At 34.0% G+C, this 19,293-nt stretch overlaps 1 protein-coding gene across 1 annotated transcript in view; it reads right to left on the reverse strand.

The window, feature by feature from the left end:
* LOC111996530 (DNA mismatch repair protein MSH1, mitochondrial) overlaps positions 1-19,293 on the reverse strand; it is a 31,172-nt gene that overhangs the window by 3,376 nt on the left and 8,503 nt on the right. Inside the window, exons 6-19 of the mRNA XM_065779512.1 lie at positions 17,163-17,227; positions 15,529-15,614; positions 14,325-14,489; positions 13,185-13,294; positions 12,963-13,068; positions 12,795-12,870; positions 11,142-11,200; positions 8,622-8,689; positions 7,030-7,203; positions 5,860-6,066; positions 4,674-4,930; positions 4,418-4,561; positions 3,640-3,697; positions 2,244-2,543 (exon numbers count right to left, since the gene is read on the reverse strand). Coding sequence (XP_065635584.1) covers positions 2,244-2,543; positions 3,640-3,697; positions 4,418-4,561; positions 4,674-4,930; positions 5,860-6,066; positions 7,030-7,203; positions 8,622-8,689; positions 11,142-11,200; positions 12,795-12,870; positions 12,963-13,068; positions 13,185-13,294; positions 14,325-14,489; positions 15,529-15,614; positions 17,163-17,227 — 1,875 coding nt within the window. The remainder of the gene's footprint in view (positions 1-2,243; positions 2,544-3,639; positions 3,698-4,417; positions 4,562-4,673; positions 4,931-5,859; positions 6,067-7,029; positions 7,204-8,621; positions 8,690-11,141; positions 11,201-12,794; positions 12,871-12,962; positions 13,069-13,184; positions 13,295-14,324; positions 14,490-15,528; positions 15,615-17,162; positions 17,228-19,293) is intronic.

Genomic DNA, 19,293 nt, shown 5'->3' on the forward strand with positions numbered 1-19,293 from the left:
ACCAGTCAAACAAAGAGCCACTAAAAGAAGCCAATAACTGGTCATCCGAACTGTCCATGTCCTCAAACATCCTCCTATTTCGCTCCCTCCAAAGACACCACATTAAGCACAACGGAGCTAAATTCCAAATGCTAGACAAATGCTTTCCAAGCCAATTCCGCCAGCCAAAGAGCGTATCCGCAACTGATCTTGGCAAGACCCAAGAAATCCCAAACAATCTAAAGACCAAACTCCACAACCGATAAGCCTTACCAAAATGAAGTAGCAAATGATCCACCGTCTCCCCATTACAACAGCACATAATGCACTAGTTAACAAAATCCATCCCTCTACCCCTCAAATTGTCACCTGTAAGGATTTTATCCCATACAGCAGTCTACACAAAGAAGGAGACACGCCAAAGAGCCTTAACCTTCCAGACTCCTTTCCAAGAAAAAATTATGGGTAAGGGACTTCGTAACTTATTATAGAACGATCAGACATCAAAATCCCCATTCTATGTCAACTTCCATCACAAACGATCACCATTCTCATTGGGAGGTAAATTTGAAGCCAATGTACGGAGAAATTCCTCCACTCCACCCATTTCCCAATCATTTGGTCTACAAATAAACCGAACACCCCAGTTTCTCCGTTCCTCTATCCCCAACCGATCAAGAGAAGAGGCCATCGATGCCTCTTTATTGGAGGCAATCCCATACACATTCGGATAAATCAAATGAAGTGGAGAATCCCCACACCATTGATCTGTCCAAAGCTTAACTCTATCTTCCGCCCCTACCTCAAACCGAATATTTTTGCTAAATTCCTCCCAACCCTTACGTATACTTCTCCACAAATCGCACCCATGAACCCCTCTATCTAGCTTGGAGGTCCATCCTCCCATTCTACCCCAAACTTTAGAGCTACAACTCCAAAGCACCTTAGTTTTGATTCTATTAAGCTTGCCTGGCCAACATGCTATGAGTTCCACTACACTACGTGGCATGACCCAATGAACCCCAAAAAGTTAACACACCATATTCCACAACTCTTGGGCTACTGGGTAGTGCAAGAGTAAGTGATTGATGGTTTCCCCGTTCCTCTTGCACATGCAACAAAAATCCACCACCACCACTTTTCGCCTCCTTAAATTGTCAAATGACTAACCTCTTAATTTTAGGGATTGCAGAAGTCAACTGCTTGGGAATTTTATTTGACAGAAGATAATCTTATCAAGCATAATAGTGTTATAGTAGACTCATGTCGTATGTCTAAGAATTCTGAGGAAACAGTTAGTTATCTACTTTCGCCTTGTCCAATGGCTTGAGAGTTGTGGCCCCTAGTGTTCTCTTTATTCGAAGTACAGCAGGTGATGCCTAAGTTCATGGGCTGTTTGAGAAGTTTAGTCAAGCTAATTGTATTAAGATTTGGAAGGCATTTTCATCTTGCCTTAAGTGGACTATTTGGAAGGAATGCAATAGTTTCATCACATCACAGTATGTGGACATCTTAGTGATTTTGCTTGATGCTTAAACTGAATACATCATGAAACTCTTCAATGTTGGTTTTAAGGACAACTATAGTACCTTTTGGTTTTTGGGACATCAATAACATTTTTCTGAAATTTTGATATTGTATCTTACCCCTCCTTCCATAACAAGTTCACAATTTGATGCTTCAGCAGATATTGGATGATTCTAAATTTAGGGTCTTTCCTGCTTGAAATGGGAAAGCTTTTATGGATTAGAGGTAGGCATAAGACTAGAAGACCTAAGGAGACACTAGAGATATAAGTTAGCAATGTTTCAAAAGCACAAAATGGGCTAGTGACTTTGTTTTTTTGATAAATTATATGTTCAAATGCCTGATAGAAGTTTACAAATTATAATGTACCTTAATTTTTGAATGCCTTAACACTATTTATGGCCAAAACACAATTAAGGTGATTAATTACCTCGTCAAAGTGTTGTCCAAATTACATGGGGTAAGCTACAAGATTTATGGTTCAACATGCTGCTCTGCATTCATCACAGAGCAAGATGAGTGTGGATCTTCTCTGTTCCCTACCTGTTACCAATTTGCTATATGATGGGGCAAAAAGGATAACATTGCTATCCAATTGATAAAATAATGAGTACAGAGAGGTAAATCTAACAAGAAAGCCATTCAAGATACCAAAGAATGACTCCATTGCTAAAACACCATATATCTGATGCCTGAAAAGTATGAACACATAAAATGTAGATAATTTAATGTCATACCTGAAATGAGCTTTTTCCATCTGCAGGACTATCATAAGATTTCATGTGAAGCATGATTGAATCATATTGAGGAATCAAGGCTGACTCTGCAGGCACCATAAATCCACATATTCCAAGTAATGCAGCAGCACAAATTGACCGAAGCAAACTTGATTTACCACCCCCATTTGGTCCTGTCAAAAGAAACAATGATTGCATAGCAACTGTATTATGTACAGCACTGCCTTCTGCTACATCAAACCAATATGGTGATAGACCAATTATCTCCATCCCATATGCTTCATCTAATGGCTTCACATCCTGTAACCAATACAATAATGTCATACCACTATGTAAAAAACATAATGACGATGGTTTCTGTAATTAAATGACATTAGCATTTCTAGTAAATAAGAGTCAGCAGTAACCCTGATAATTAAACCTTATTATGTCAAAACATGTATACCTACAAAGCATAGGCAATTTAATATACATCATATATTATTTACGTTTGGGTTTTTTTCTTTTTCTTTTTTTATAAGTAATAAACAAACTTTAGTATATTGAAGGAAAACCTTAACTATACTATATGTATACAAAAGGGTCACCTAAAAATGCAACCAAAATTCAACTGATCTACGAAATCAGGAAGAGAAGAAAAATGGATGCAGCCAAAAGTAAGCATCCACTTATACAATTGTCTTAAAAAACAAAAACTTAAGCTGCATCTTGGGAAATTCAACACCAGTACACATCCTATTATTTCCCCCCATTCAAATAGTCCACATAAGACATAGAAGAGTAGTTCCAAATCAAGCTTCTGCTATGTCTTTGAAACAACCCTTCCCAACAAAATGAGACATCGATGACCTTCAAAGATGTCACCCAATGAACTCCAAATAAAGAGAAAGCAAACGCACACAATGAAGTAAGAGATGTTGATGGGATCTAGTGCACTAGTGTTAGAAAACTGTAAGATATCATCCAGTGCAACATATACACAGTCACAATACTGGAGTTCTGACAACGACTTATCATATTCATCAAAAACCTAAAAAATGATGCTTCTATATCAGTTAATAGGACAAGGTACTATCTACGTTAAATTAAAACACACCACATACACATGGGATCTATTATTCACACCTACAATATCAACAAGGACATGACAACAGTTTCACAACTCTAGCATGCATTGATTACAGTTAAAAGATTAAAATAGAAATAAATAAATAAGTTGCATCCTGTTCACGAACATCTTCATTGGGATAAACAAGAACATAACTAATAATCATTCCTATAAAGGAAAAAGTACATATGGTAATATTAGCGAATGAAATATGGCAAGTATGATTAGTATTGCCAGATGGAATGATGTAATATTTGCTCAATCATATGTTGATTTCTTGAATACAACCTTGGACCTACGTGACTTGGCAAGAGTGGGAAAAACCCATTTCCTTCTTCTCCCTTCACTGCAAAATATCAATCATCATAATTTAAATACAGTCAGCCAGATTAATAGGAGACTAGTGGTGATGAAACAACATAGTATATCAACAACTAAAATTTTGCAACACTATACAGCACGATGAAATTGACAAAAGGTTGAGTTGGAGCTCGGATGTAACTTTGGAGAAGCCAACCAACTCCACAAAACCTTTAGTTAAGGGGTAGACTGTATGCCGCCAAAAAAAAAAAAAAAAAAAACAGGGTTTTTAAAAAAAAAAAAAAAAAAAAAAAAAAAAAAGCAGTGTTTTTCTTTAGTTGAATCATTTCCATGAAAGAATTAACAATTTATACAACTTAGTTAAAACCTAAGAATATAAATATGAACTGATCTGCATATTATTGTCTTCTTAATGTCTGCAGTTCAAAGGCTGAGTAGTGAACGACAATTCAGATGATTCTCATATGGATACAGAAAATCTAAATTGATTTCAAGCCAACTCTGTCCTAACCAACTTTTACACCTAGGTATTAGGCAAAAGATATATGACAACATCCTAATTCTTCGAACTTATCCTTTTTTTTTTCCGCCTGAGATAATTCTTCTAAGTTATCAGTAAACAAAGTCTACAGTTAAAGAAAGCAGAAGTTTTCTTGTCAGAAATGCAACTAATGGGCCAGATGATTTATTGTTATAGATATGTAAGGAATGTCACAAAAGCTTAATGATGATATGTGATCCCAACCTCACATGAGCAAATAACGCCTTTGCAATAACGAGCAACATAGAAGCAAAGACAAGGACATTGATTTTAGATTGCATTTCAAAAGAAAGTCCCCTCAATAATTCCAAGACCTTTACTTTTGCCTTGGCACCAGCCTCATGATACCTGAAGCAAAAAAGAAAACAAACACTTTATCATTATCAAAAGATAATTATCATGAGGGAAGTATTTTAATTAGACGAACCATTATAAAATTTCCTTGGCTTTATTTGGATACCTCATTAAAGCATCCTCCACCTTCATTGTGGTAAACCATTCCTCTCCAACCTTTCTACCTCTTGAATCAGCAGCAGGTTTAAGTTGTTTAATTTGTTCCTCCCCAGGAGTCCCAGCCCATACAGATGGTGCAAACCGTTTGCCCTTGAACCAAACAGCTTCATGCTCTCGGGCATATAAAATTTCTCCCTTTGGACCTCCAAATGGAGCTGTGGTAGCCTTTATTCTAGAAATTATTGGGAGGAAATCTTCAGTAACCTGCAAGTAATTGCCCATAAATAAAACCATAGAAATATAAAATATATGCAATTATAAATTTATAAGCATAACTAATTAAAAATTTTGAACAAAAGGACTCACAAGAATATAATAACACAACTTGCAAATTTGCTAATGTAGTGAATAAAATGAGAATATGATAATATTCATTTGACTTCGAACACATGGGTGGTACATGCAACAACATGCATAGAGTAGCAATTGTTGAATTTGAATAAGTAGTAGTTATGCAGCTTTGTAAGGAGATGTGCAATCTAGTGATAAGATCTACAAATTTGGCAAGGATTTGTAAGTAGATGTGCAATTTACATAGCAGTTGTAAAATTTGAGGATCTGTTGAGAATGGAGAATATTTGGAAGTAGTATCCATACTTGCAATAAGTAAGCTACTGATACTTCTTCCATACTCCTCAATATGTATATGACATTCCATAAACCTTGAAACTTTTTCCCCTTTATTTATTTTAATAAGACCTTTTTTCCCCTTTTATTAAAAACTTGGACAAACATTGGATGAGGAATATATGTTTATTAAAATTCTTTCCAAAGGTATAAAATCATATTATAGACGTAAAGATAAATGTCATAAGAGTTTATGACATGGATTTGACCCTTTTAATGTTAGTGTTATCTCATTGAAGGATGAACAGATTGAAATTGCATGCAAATTACTAAACAATAGCTTACAATTGCAACTCTGACAATACATACAAGCACGCATTCATCATATTGCGGAATTCATATGAAATGGTACTTCTAATTTCTATCCATATCCATGCTTAACAAATAAGGATAGATTGCACACAACTGAAGGCAAATGAGAAATTATGATCTGCTTGGAAACACTGAACATCACAGTAAAACATAAAGATATCCAGTCATGGCAAGTTTGAGTTCTCGAGACCTACTGCTGAAGATAAGGCCTCAGCTGCACTTTGCAGCTGTGCAAGTTCTTCCTCTATATGGATCCTCTTCACACGACCTTTCCAAGAAGACTCCATATCCTCAAAAAAGTCACTCGGAAAAACAGAAGAGGAACTAATCTTTTGATCACTTTCCCCATCTAGAGAGATCGTTTCACCAATTCTACTTGAAGCCCATTCACATTCAGTAACCTGGAAGAAAACAAGGACAATAGAAATTATACACCATAAATATTGAGCTGGGCAGACGAACAAAGAAATTATATATTGACAGCATCAACTTCAATTTATGCTTAATTCAAACCACCACAAACCATAGTCTGACAATCCATGAAAGCATCAAGTACAACTGTTTATGAAGCTAGCACAAGTAAATTGGACCTAAGACAATGTTATGACTAACCAGATTAACGATAATGAATAAACACAACATTTGAGTTCTTCCAAAATTATTTTGGAAGATAAATTAAAATGATGGTGGATATAGGGAGGTTTGACATTTTTTAAGTAGGTATGCCAATTGGGATGAGCTGAGTCTTGCATAACCTCAGCCCAAAAGAAAATTTTCTTGTCCAGGTTCATCAAGACTTGAGATGAGTTATTATACAGCCTGATTTAATCACATAACTCGGGGGTGCAATTTGGGTTGAGTCTGGCTGACCTGCGATTGTCATTAGTAAAGGAATTAGCGGGTAATAATGCACAAAACAACCTGACTATGACTCGAACCATCTTTAATCCCCCAGTTTGACTCCTTCAATTATATGCTCAGCCACTTGCAAAAAGAATAACAATAATCTAGACAAAGAGAACAACTTGGGTCATAAAAAAGCAATTTGAATAATGGAGTCTACGCTCATGGCAGTAACACCAAGTGTTATCTCTCTCTCTCTCTCTCTCTCTCTCTCTCAAATCTAGAACATTCTGAGTAGAACTGTAGGGTTCTTACAACATTTCACAAGGTAATTATGCAACAGTGCAAAGGTTCATTATTTAAAAGTGATCAGTGCAACTTGTCAATTTTAGATGTACCTTGTTCATTTATGAATTCACCCCTTTTAATACTAAATGAATTACTACCTCTCTTTTTCCCTAATAAAATAAATTTAGGACAGAAGTGCAAAAACAATCAACAAGGTTAGGTGTTATACTTACCAATGTCTCAAAGTCAATTTTTAATCCAGTTGCCACCCATGTTGGATCCATCAACAATTTCAGGATTTCATTGAGCTCAGAATTTTTATACATGTGCAATATGTCATCCAGTAAATTTTTTATTCTACAAAACTCAATATGATTGGCCTCCCTCTGTTCAAGTAGCTTCACAAGCTGCACAACATAAAGAAAGACACAGACAAACCAAAAATCAGACATAGATGTACTCAATATATTCACATATATACCTACATAAACACATTGTCAAAAAAAGAAGAAGAAGAAGAAGAAGAAGAGAGAGAGAAAGATCATACACGCATTCCAAGGAAAATGTTAAGAGGATATTTGGTCGGTTTTGTGTTTTTGTTATTTGGGATATCCTGGGTGATGCGAAAATGGTGATATAGATGTTAGACTAGTGGCATGGGAGATTTTATCATCACAGGAATTCTAAGATTTGGAAGGCCATTACCTTTTCCCGTCTAATGTGGACAATCTGAAGGGAGAAGAATGGTAGATTTTTCATGGTATTGAACACCAAAGTTATCACAGTCAGTGTTGGGACTTCTGTATAATTAGTTGACTACCATGGGTAACATCCATTGTCTTCTCTATCAGAATTTTTAGATGTCTTGAGATTGACAGTATAATTCTTTAGGAGTGGTTTAATACGCATAATGCGGAGTTAAACTATCTACTCTTTTATAACAAAATCAGTATTACCTAATAAAAAGAAAAATGTTAAAAGCATATGAGAGTAAGAGAGAAAATTACCCCATAGAAAATAGAAAAATGGTTTTTTACCATGGATCCACAGAAAGCAAAATAGAATTCCTTCAAAATTATTGGTTTACAATTACATAACACCACGTTGCAGTTCATGGTAATGAGCTCCAGAGAACTAACATTTCAATGTCATATTGCCTATCCACATTTATAGAAGTTACTGACACACTTTATTGGTAGTGACAACACCTAACTTAGCTAGAATTTTATTACAACCTTGTACTCAAACAGTCAATAGAATGGTTAATGTCACCAAGGAATTAGACACCGTTGGGGCAGGATGACTAGTAAAATAGGAATTATCAGTTCCACGCTGATGAAGTAGAATTTTACATAATCTAAAGATCCACCTTGAACAGAGCAACCAAAATTTGTAATGATAAAGCAATAATGAACTGATCCATAGTAGCTTTTAGTCTAACCCATTACCTATATTCTCACACTACCAAGAAGATTATTATAGATCAAGTGCATAGAACTTGAAAAGTGGAGACGAAAGCTATATTCTTTCAAATAACAAGAGCTCAAAGTTTTCCTCAAGTTATTTACTATAAATCAAAAATATGTAAAATGCAAGTTTAGGTTATAAAATTTAATCACTGTCTATTAGGTGACAAAACATATTGGTTCCACTTTCTTATTAATATCACTTAGTACAACGAGGAAACAGATTCAGTCGGAACAATATTTCACAGAAGCTTTCAAAAGGGAGAACAACATATAGCATGTGCAGGTATTTTTGTATGAAACACACTGATAAAGAAGTTAGGGAAAAAAACACATTAAGAGAGAAATTGTAATACAACCTTTGCAGATGAAACACAAGTAAACTCGGGAATGGAGCATGTCACGTTGCTCATAAGCTTGCAAGTTGCTGCCCAAACAGATACAGCTTAGAGAATATTCACAAAATATTCAATTATGAGATAAAATACTATTGTAGTAACACGGAGAAAGAAGAAAATGTTTAATTTACAATGAAAATTGACTCGGGTTTAAGTACAAAAAAAGCAGGAAACTTTCAGGTTCACAACCCCACACAAAGGTTATCACAGGTTAGTCATTCCTCTTTCTGTCACACTTTTCATTTTGAATTACTTGTAGTTGCCTCTATTATCTGTTAGGGGGAATAAAGCCATAGCAAATCCGACCAATAGCAAACTAAATCATGGAAATATGCCAACCAAAGCATAACAGTGAAAAGATTAAGTCATGCATATTATTATTTGACTTGCTGTTAACAATAGCAATCCAGCACACATTTCGTTCTAGCAATCAGTTAAATGTTATAGAAGCCCCTAAATAATAATTATTACCAAAACTTATTCATTACAAGAACTTAAGAGAATGCAGTTGGGCCAGTTAAACGGTTCAAAAATTGAATATCCAAGTGAAAGTAGATTTTGTCAGGAACTTTTCACTGTTTTAGCTTTACCTTGTCAACACCTGCTGTTGTACAGAATGAAAATGACTCTAAATGGGTGTCTTTCTTCTTATGGAAAATAGCTAATGATGGGATACTCACCATTGATGATCTTGTTAAGAAAGGTCAGTCTCTGGTTAATAGGTGCTGTTTATGCTACTGCGATGGGGTATCAGTAGATCATCTTCTTCTTCATTGTAAGTTCTCACGTCTAATGGTGTGAAGCTTATGCAGTGTTTGGGATCCAGTGGGTAATGCCGAGGTCGGTCAGCTCTTTTTTCTTTATCTAGAGAAACTGGTTTGGAAAGCACCTTTCAACCATTTGGAATATGGTCCCGGCATGTTTAATGTGGTTAGTTTGGCAGGAATGCAATACCCGCATTTTGAAGACAAGAAGAGAACATTAGATCATCTAAAATCTCTACTCTTTGGTACTCTGCTTCATTGGGCTCGTATTTGAGGGTGAACGAATTGTATTTCTTTATCTGAATTCTTAGTCTCTATTTCCTTTAGTTCTTGATTATATTGTATTTGTTTCTTGTTTTGAGTGTTCACTATTGTGAACATGATGTTCAATTTTTTTCAATAAAAGTCTTATTATCTATCAAAAAAATGAAAATGACTCTAAGGGTGTGTTTGTTTGGAGGTGGAATAGGGTAGATGGAAAACTTTGGAGAAAAAATAAGAAGGAAAACTTTTTGAAGTGCGTTTAATTGGGTAGCGAGAAAAGAAAATAAACAGTGGGACCCAGGTGTTTTCTTTCTGGGTCCACCAAAAAGTTCTATCTAAAATGGAGAGAAAACTGAAGAGAAAAATTGGACATCATTTTTGGACAAAAATGCCCATGTGCAATTGCACAGGACTTGTCCACGTTGCTCTACTTTCTTTTTCTTTTTTCTTTTTTCTTTTTCTTTACTCCTACACGTCGTCTCTTACTACTTTTTTCTTTTCTTTTTTGGTAGGCTTCCTACACGTCCATGCTCATATATATATATATATATATTTTTTTTTTGTTTAGATTTTTTTTTCTAGGCATGATTTTATTTTTTTAATAAATTTAGGTGATTGATTTTTTTTTTTTGTTGTTTATCCTTTTTTGGTTTTAATGTGGCATCATTTTTTAACAAGGGTACATGCGTAAATTTATACACTCACTTTTTCATCCTTCCACTTTTCCACTCCCAACTAAACAAAAATGAAGGAAATTAAAATCTTTTCTATCCTTCCACTTTTCCATCCTCTCACAATTTTCTATCCTCTTACTTTTCCACCCCTCCAACCAAACAGACCCTAAAGTAACTACATATTTTTTATTTATTTGAAAGTTACCCGTGCACCCCATGTGTATTGAACCCACAACCTCATCCTTCCCCCCCCCCCCCCCAAAAAAAAAAAAAAACCTTAATTCCAGTTGCTAAAAATAAAACCTTTTTTTTTTGCATAAGAAACATGACTTACCCTACCAAAAGTTTAGACTCAATTCTTGATGGTTAATAATTTAATTACAGTACCTTTGCCACTTTGGTTTGTTTCAAGAGTAAAAGAGTTAGGGTGGGGGTTGATAGGGCCTAGGTTCAGAACTTTAAATCTTACCAAGCATTAGGAAGACCATGTTCTAATTGACCAGTGGCAAAAGTTTATTTAATATCTCCGATGTACAATCTTTAAAAAAATTAAAAAATGCTCAAGTTGGGTTCTCAGCTTGTAACTCTATAACATTCTTGTAACCAAAAAAACAAGTGAAAACATAAACAATAGTAAATGAAATAAAACCTGATCATATTATCACCATGTAATTTTCAACAACTCATGGAGAGAATATCAAAGATTTCAGAGGCCTATTTTAGCTCATAATCATATCCAACTACATATTCACATCTATAAAATGCACTTCACAACTCACCTTGAATTTTGGATGCAATCTCATAGGCAGGAGGGTTAAGAAGAAGATCTCTAATATACCTGGGACATAAAGAAATCATCATAACTAAGAAACAAAGAGTCAACCCTACCATGGTGCATAATTCAGAAAACAGAGTTGCATAGTAAATTTATTTTCATATGAGAATTTGAATATCAACAACAGAGAGTTGGAAATGAATTATTACTGTAAAAGAAAACTTAAAGCCTAAAATTACGAATAAAACAATGACTTCATGGGCTCCAATTTGAAATCAACATATAGATGTTTGCAATTTAAACACAAAAGTTGAAACCTTATAGAAAGCTTTTAATACTGTGCAAAGAGCTCTTCTCAAGGATGGATGTCACATCGAATTACTTAAATATCATTCACAACCAACATTAATACCCACTTAAGGCTAATTTTTGAAAATCAACGTGCCCATATTCCAAGTTAGCTTTCAACCGCCTCTTCTTGCTCTCCCCACTTTCAAGACTTTTTCTCCCCTGTAAAAACTGCATTTGTCTCCAATAAACCCTTTTTTCTTGAGGAAAATTTACAAAATGCATTTCCTTTAAATCCTTAATCTACTTCTTCAAATCAAACCATATGATCAACAAACTAACCTATCAAAAAAATAAACAACTCTAAACTACTCCAACTAATATAAAGAACTTAAAAAAAATGTTATACCCAGTGCACAAAACTCCCACTTTTATGGAAATTAGGAAGGTAGGAAGTCTAAACCCCAAATTTTTTTTTTTTTTTTTTTTTTTTGAGATGCTGATTCCCATACTTGAACCCACGACCTATCACATTTGGTGGAAGATACCTGCCATTGCACTAATGCCCAACCTCTTGGTACAACACACTTAACAAGTCTAAACTACTCCAACTAAATACTTCTTCTGCCCTATTTCATTGTAAGTGTTTTCTTTGTCTCCATATCTCATTTTAAGTGTTTCATATAATCCTGCCAAGAGCCTTGTAGCTCAACTAGTAACTCCTGGTGTTTCCAACAGAGATATCTAGGGGTCAAATCCCCCTCCCCTGTTGTTGTAACTGATTATAAAATTAAAATTAAAAATTAAAAATTAAAAAAAATTTAAAAAAAAAGGTGTTTCATTTTATCCTCATTCACTCTCTGATAAGTGTATTATACTAGACACCAACAAATTTGGCTAGAAAAACCATACAAAAGAAACCAGGTTTGCAAGCATCTTTTCAGATACAAGGTTCAGATCAAAATTATATAAATCATATAATGTACAAAATTAAAGGTATAGTTCAATGATGTAAATGGGACTTTTAAATTTTAGAATTAAAATTACCAAATCTTACTAATGAGATCACAGTCAAATTAATATTTAACATCAAAATATCTGGATCCCAAGAAGTTCAACTTGATCATCTCCAAGATTCCTCCTACTGTTATATAGTCTCTCATTTTTACTTAAAAAGTAGCTATGAAGGGAAAGAGGTCTACAACTATCACTGTAATACTTATTGAACAAATTTTTTAACTATAACCATTAAAGCCAAAGTTCAAAAATAAGATGAATAAAAAATAGAATTAAATTACCAGAATAATTAGATGACATGTCCTTATAATCTAATAATATAACAAATCATGCAAAGCAATTACTGACTCACAATACAGGTAGACCAGTGCAATTAGATGGAAGCAACACCTTCAACAAACAGGGTATTCCCTCCGTTGGTATGGCCCCTGGAAGATGCAACACAAGGACAAATAAGTTTAATACGACTTTCATTTGGAGTTTGAAAATTAAAAATGAACCTTGCCGATAAGTCACTAACCAATTTGCGTTGCTGTTCCTAGGGTTAAAGGTTGGGGCCTATTTTCTGAAGACACAGTGACATTCCTAAATGCAACATCATCATCAAGACCATAGAGCTCCTTTACCTACAAATGTTCAATAATTATGACATGCATTATTTTCAAACAAAGTAATGTAGTAAACAAAAAGGCAGGCTCATAATTTGATTAGAAATAAAGCCAATTGGCAATCGCATACAAACCTTAAGCAAAAGCTCATTGACAGGATTCCCTTCAAACCATTCAAATTGTCTGCCACTACATTCTCCCCACAATAGGCCACCCTCACCAAATTCTCCCCAGCGACAAGTGCCTGTCATCAACAATAAGGCAGAAAAGATAAATGTACCAAGTGTTTTCTTTCTCTAATACAAATGATATAATTTTTGTAAAAATGCTTTAGAAAAAAAGTGAACATAATAAAATTATTGTTTGTGACTGTCATAAAGAAAGAAAGAAATATTTTAATTTTGCCCAAAATTAAAAAGTAATTATATTTAAACTAGTCTGGGGCCTCTTGGCACCATAAAAAGCATAAAAGCAACTTCCTCCATGCACCACTTACCAAATATCAATTATAAACTAATAAACATGAGACTTAAGCCATGGCCTTATTGATTTGCATAACAAACAACTAACAAAGTTCGCCTAATTGGTACCTATCAAGCCATGACTTACTGATATATACTTTTAATATGCCTAGGGTTTGTTTTACAGAAAATAGAGGGGAAAGAAAATTATCTGTGGCAGTTTTATATTTCCCACCCAATTTGTTTTACAAGAACTTTCAAAGTCTTGGAAAAGTCTTGGAAAATAAAGGAAAGTGTTTCCGAGATTTTATTCTGGATTCCTAAAGCTCTAATGGAAACATACAAGCAAATTAATACGCCTTGAAATATTTTAGGAAGTAAAGTTTGTTAGAAATGGTGAGCACTAATGCTCTTATTATTTAGAATTCTTTCCTTTTATTAGCTATCTTGAAAAAAATCCATTCCTAACCAACCAAATTGGAAAAAAGAAATTTCATATATGTTCCTAGAAAATATTTTTCGGGAAAACATTTTCCATTATGAAAATATTTTCTAGTGAAACAAACAGAGCCTAAGCCTGCACAAAGTGGTAATAGAGATTTTTTTTTTTTTTTTTTTTTTATTCTTGAATATTGCTTAAAAGATTTCACCTCTTAAGAAACCAAATATTTATAACCCCCAGACTGGTACTTCCCCCCCAAACAAAAAAAAGAGAGAAAAAAGATGTGTAACCCAATTATGGCTACAAGGAGAGAGAGCGAGAGATTATATAACAACATCAATGAGGCCATATTGTGGAAGTTTATATTCTACCTGAAGAATTGTTTCTCAAAGATGCATGCAGAAATAAATGATGGTACCGACAAGTACGAAGCTTGGTAACTAAAGCCTCTTCAGTTAATCCATCCTCAGAAGAATATGTCTTCATAGTCTCTAGGACTAAATTTATGCAATAACCTCTTGCAGAACGAGATATTCCTACAAGTACCATATGTACTACATTAGTACAAACTATGAGTCTATCAAATTATTCAAATTATAATAGTATTATGGAGAAAAAGTACAGTTATTAGACTGCAGAAATTAAATACAAATCTCAATAAACTGATAAATAAAATACACTGCATGTTGCTCTATATGGAAATCAGATAATTCTTTTCAAACTATCCATGAAGAGCCAACTCCAAGTAAAACAAAAATGTTCACTAGACCTATATTTACAATAAAAAGGGATTATATAAAAGAGAAATTACACCCACTTAATGTGGATTAATAAGATATTAAAGGTCAAAAAAGAGAAGAAAGAAAGAAGAGACTAGATCCAACAAAAACAAACCAAATTATGAAGGTTATTAGACTGAAATTACAAATTATGGTAATTTGAGTTTGTTATTGCAAGATATCAGTACATCTTTTCCCAAATGTGACTACAAAATACCACGTCTTAGTGAGGGTTAGCATATCTGGCAACATTTAACTCTGTAGTTCAGGTCTCAACTGCAGTAGCTTGGATAATCATTATGATCAGAGAACTACATAGCCAGAGAACTTCATTGAGGCAGTAAGGTGGATTCTAAGTAATAAATATGGTGTTAAAAGGAATCACTCTATGGAAGTGAATCTTAAAGGCGCGAAGGAAAATTGTGAATGTCTTCTCTCCGAAGAATTTTAAAGAACCATACAAATTTCCAAATAAATTTTGCTAATGGAACCATCCTAGAGCAGGTAAATAAAGTAGTATTTGGCCCACCTAAGGCAGCAAAAGTTACCCAAACATGCCATCATTTAGAAAGAAAACTATGAGATACCAATGCAAGTTATTAACCATGATTAAATCATTTCACTCAAATAGCTGGTATCTTATAATACACAATAAAGTGTGTTCCACATGGAAAACAATAAGCATGCCAACTATTAATGGGATGAAAACCATATAAATATGCAACAAAACGGATTGGATAGCTTAAAGCATAATGTCTACTGAAACAATCATTGGACAAAGACAATTTGTTCATACCAACTACAGGCATTGGTTCTGGAAAGTCAAGATCATGATCGACCCCTACAAGTCCAAATACATATGGACTACCAGGATGAGCATGCCTGAATACTTAAAAATTGCAAGTTAGTGCAAGATAAGCATGTCAGAAAAAGTAAATAAAAACAAAGGCATACAGCAAATAAAATGGTAAGGAAATGTACAACAATTTTCAAACCCCCAATATTAGGAGAATCCTTGGCATGATGTAAATGCATGATCGTCTTAAAAATCTGTCTCAATTATCCAAGTAGTACATTGTTTTTGTGATACAAAGAGGAAAAAATGACATAAAATAATGTGGATTTGCATATGTGTCCACTTATTTCTATCTCATTTTTCTTCTTTTTTCCCAAGGCAATGTAGGAATAATGTAATTTTCCAAGGAACAACTTGAGTTATGATGTAGGCAAGTCTAGGGAGAAAATGAGCTAAATGAAAAGTGTTTTTATTTTATTTAAGTCCTCTGTTTTTACACAAGATTAATTTCCTAGCATGTAGATAGTACTATCTATTAAAAAATAAATAACAAAGAATCAGCTAAAAGTCTAATCTTGTTTAAAGAAACTTTACAGTTTTTTTTTTCAGATACTATTTATCTCCTTCTTTGTTGATAATAAGTAACATCTCCATATAGTGGTAGGAGAATGTAATTTCAGTTTTTTTTTTTTTTTTTTAACATCCAGGTACCACAGTAAGGTATAAAGTAATCCCCCAGGAAAGCTTAGAACAAACAAAGAAAATAGAGCAAAAAGCTATATGAATGTAAGAATAACCTTGTAGGGCACATATGTTTATTGACATGGCACACTTCACCCGTAATGAAAGCATGGAAATGGACTCCCCAGGCCATATTTGCTTTTGAAAACCATAAAGAACCAATATAAACTTTGAAAATTATATTTGACTTTAATCTTGGTCTAACAAATTCTAATCAAGAATGCATCAGCAGAAGCAATGGTTAGAAAAAAAAAATTCAATTATGTTTGGAGATACTATGGTCCAAATTAGCTGATGATAAGATAAAATGATTATCTGTATTCATTAATTAAATCCTATTCTTTATTTGCTACTCAAATCATTTTTTTTATGTATAACCTTTGGTATTCTATCATGTATCTTCCTTCAAAATTTATTCAGATGCTTCCATTTATTAAAATATAGATAACAGAGGTCACTTGATCAACTAGAAACACACTGGTATTTTCAGTGGCTGTAGAAGGAGAGGGAGTTAACATATAAACACCAGAAAGAAATATAAGGAAAACATATAAGCACTCCCTTCAGTCCATTGATTTTAGTCAATGATTTGATTGATTTCTTAGTATTAGTAATTAGCTTCCTTCAACAGAGAGTACATACTTCCAATTAATATAATCAGTTTACTGAAAATAAATTACAATACAACTAAGAATCTGTAACATTTACATTCTACTTGAAGAATAAACCAGGGCAAAGGAAAGGAGAACTACTTTTTTTCTTTTGCCATTGTAAATTTATCAATCACTTCAGCATGAGTACAAACAATGACCAAAAGCCCATAAAAAAAAAAAAAGGATATGACATGACAAATCACAGGTAAATTTGAAGCAGAGGTGTTGGCAAGTAATTACCCAGATATAAAACGACCTTTACGAGAACGAGCTTGCGTTGGACCCTGAACTTCCTCCACTATGCACTACAAAGACCAAAATATGGCCATTCAAAAAATAATCACACAATGAAAAAAGCTTCTTTGACATTTGCTTTAATAGGCAAGACAGAATGAAGATCAAACAGATAAGAGAAGAGAATAGGCAGTTTTAGTCTTAAGCGAAGATATGTTCAGCATGAACATGCAAAAAAGTATGACTGATCTACCTAGAAGTTAAAAATAGTTGTCCAATTCACAGATATAACAAAAATCTATTGTACGACTAATAGAAAAGAGTGGATTACAAAAAATATATGATAATTTCCTTTTCCTTTTAGGAATATGGAAAGGGTAAAATGTACCATCTCAAAGCTGTTAACCCTAATGTAGCATTTGGTTCAGGGAATCTAATACGTCCCTGGCATCCAAATTCTCAAGAATGTGAGATCTAAGAACTTGGAAGCTCGGAAATATAATAGGCCCATGTCTGGTTTGACTTGAAATTTGCTAAGATTCCTGGGAATGTGAGATTTCCATGTTTGCTTTATTCTTAACTATAGGAACTATTTATTCTTTCCAAAGTATCCTTAGACTTAGGCATACAATGTCAAGCACATTATCCATCATCTTTATGTGGGTTATAGGGGGAGGTTCTACATTGGAATCCCCGCTTCATCTAGCTTTTTTAAGATTGGGGTGTGTTCGAGGTTAGTATAGAAGTGGAAATTTTCAGTTATAGATTGTACCATAATGCCCTTAGGGGCCTTACAGGCCATTCTTTCCCATGGAAGAACATTTGGAGCAGGGACGAAACCAGGATTTGAACTTGAGAACATTTGGAGCAGGGACGAAACCAGGATTTGAACTTGAGGGGGGCCAAAGCTTAAAAAAATTTTTTTTTTTATGAAAATTAAAACTAACACATATTTCATATTCAACAAAATACTACATATAAAATAAGTGTTGCATGTTTGTTGAATTTTGGAAGAAAGATGATCTACACAGTTGCATGCCTTCAAGTTGTGAACAATGTGATGCTCGTGAATTCAGCAAGCACCTCTCAGATTACATGTTCTATCTTTTATATCAGCAACAAGGTATGATGTCCGAAGTGTCAGGAATTTCAAAACTAAGGTTCAAGGACACTAGCTCTGAAGCGTCACGATTCTTTAGCTAATATAAAGGAAACAATCTGGTAGGCGGCTGTAAAAATATGCTTAACTCACGAAAAATTTAATATACTAGTTTTTTTTTTTTTTTAGAGGGGGGGGCAATGGCCCTCCCCTGCCCCACTGTAGGTCCGTCCCTGTTAGTAACAAATTTTAAAAGCACGTTGTCTCTCTTTTTTTTGAATTGTGTTTTTCTATGTTTTTTCGTGGCAGCCTAGCTATGAGCTGTGATTGCAAATCGCAACAAATGCATTACTGCACTAGTTCAAAACATAAATGTTTCCGTTGTAAAGTACATCAATTTCCTTAATTTGTTCTTAGTTCTTTCTTAAAAACCCAACTTTACCTCTTGATTATACCGACAAAACACACAAGTGGTCAGCCCATATCTCACAATCTCACACGCTGCTCTCTGTAGGAGGCTCGAGGTTCTCTATGCTGTTGCTGCTCCTTTGGTTCATTTCTCTTCATTAATAATAATAGTACCAATAATATATTATAATAATAATAATAATACCAGTAATATATTTATTATTATTATTATTAAGAAGTTGATACTAAGAATGAAATCAACTATCTTATTATATCGCTCTAGCTTAAAAAAAAACCAAATTTTATACCGCACTTTTTAAAACAACCACAGTTTCCAAAAATTGAACTAAACTCATCTTAAAACCTATACTGAATTGGCCAGTCAGACCACCACTGACTGGCCTTGATTTTGGTCTGGTTATGCCCTTGGATAATTTGGCCGTTAAACATGGTCCAACTGTTGACCTGGCCTTGTCATCAAACTTTTTCAGTCCAGTTGGGTTGATTTTTTAATTTTAAAAAACGAAGCTTCATGGAAGTATCAGGTAGGGGAACATCTAATAAAAGGCCCACTTGTGTTCCTCAAAAAAAAAAAAAAAAAAAAAAAAAAAAAAGGAAAAAAAAAAAAAA

The sequence above is a fragment of the Quercus suber genome, unplaced genomic scaffold, assembly GCF_002906115.3.
Source record: "Quercus suber isolate HL8 unplaced genomic scaffold, Cork oak 2.0 scaffold_211, whole genome shotgun sequence".
Taxonomy (NCBI): domain Eukaryota; kingdom Viridiplantae; phylum Streptophyta; class Magnoliopsida; order Fagales; family Fagaceae; genus Quercus; species Quercus suber.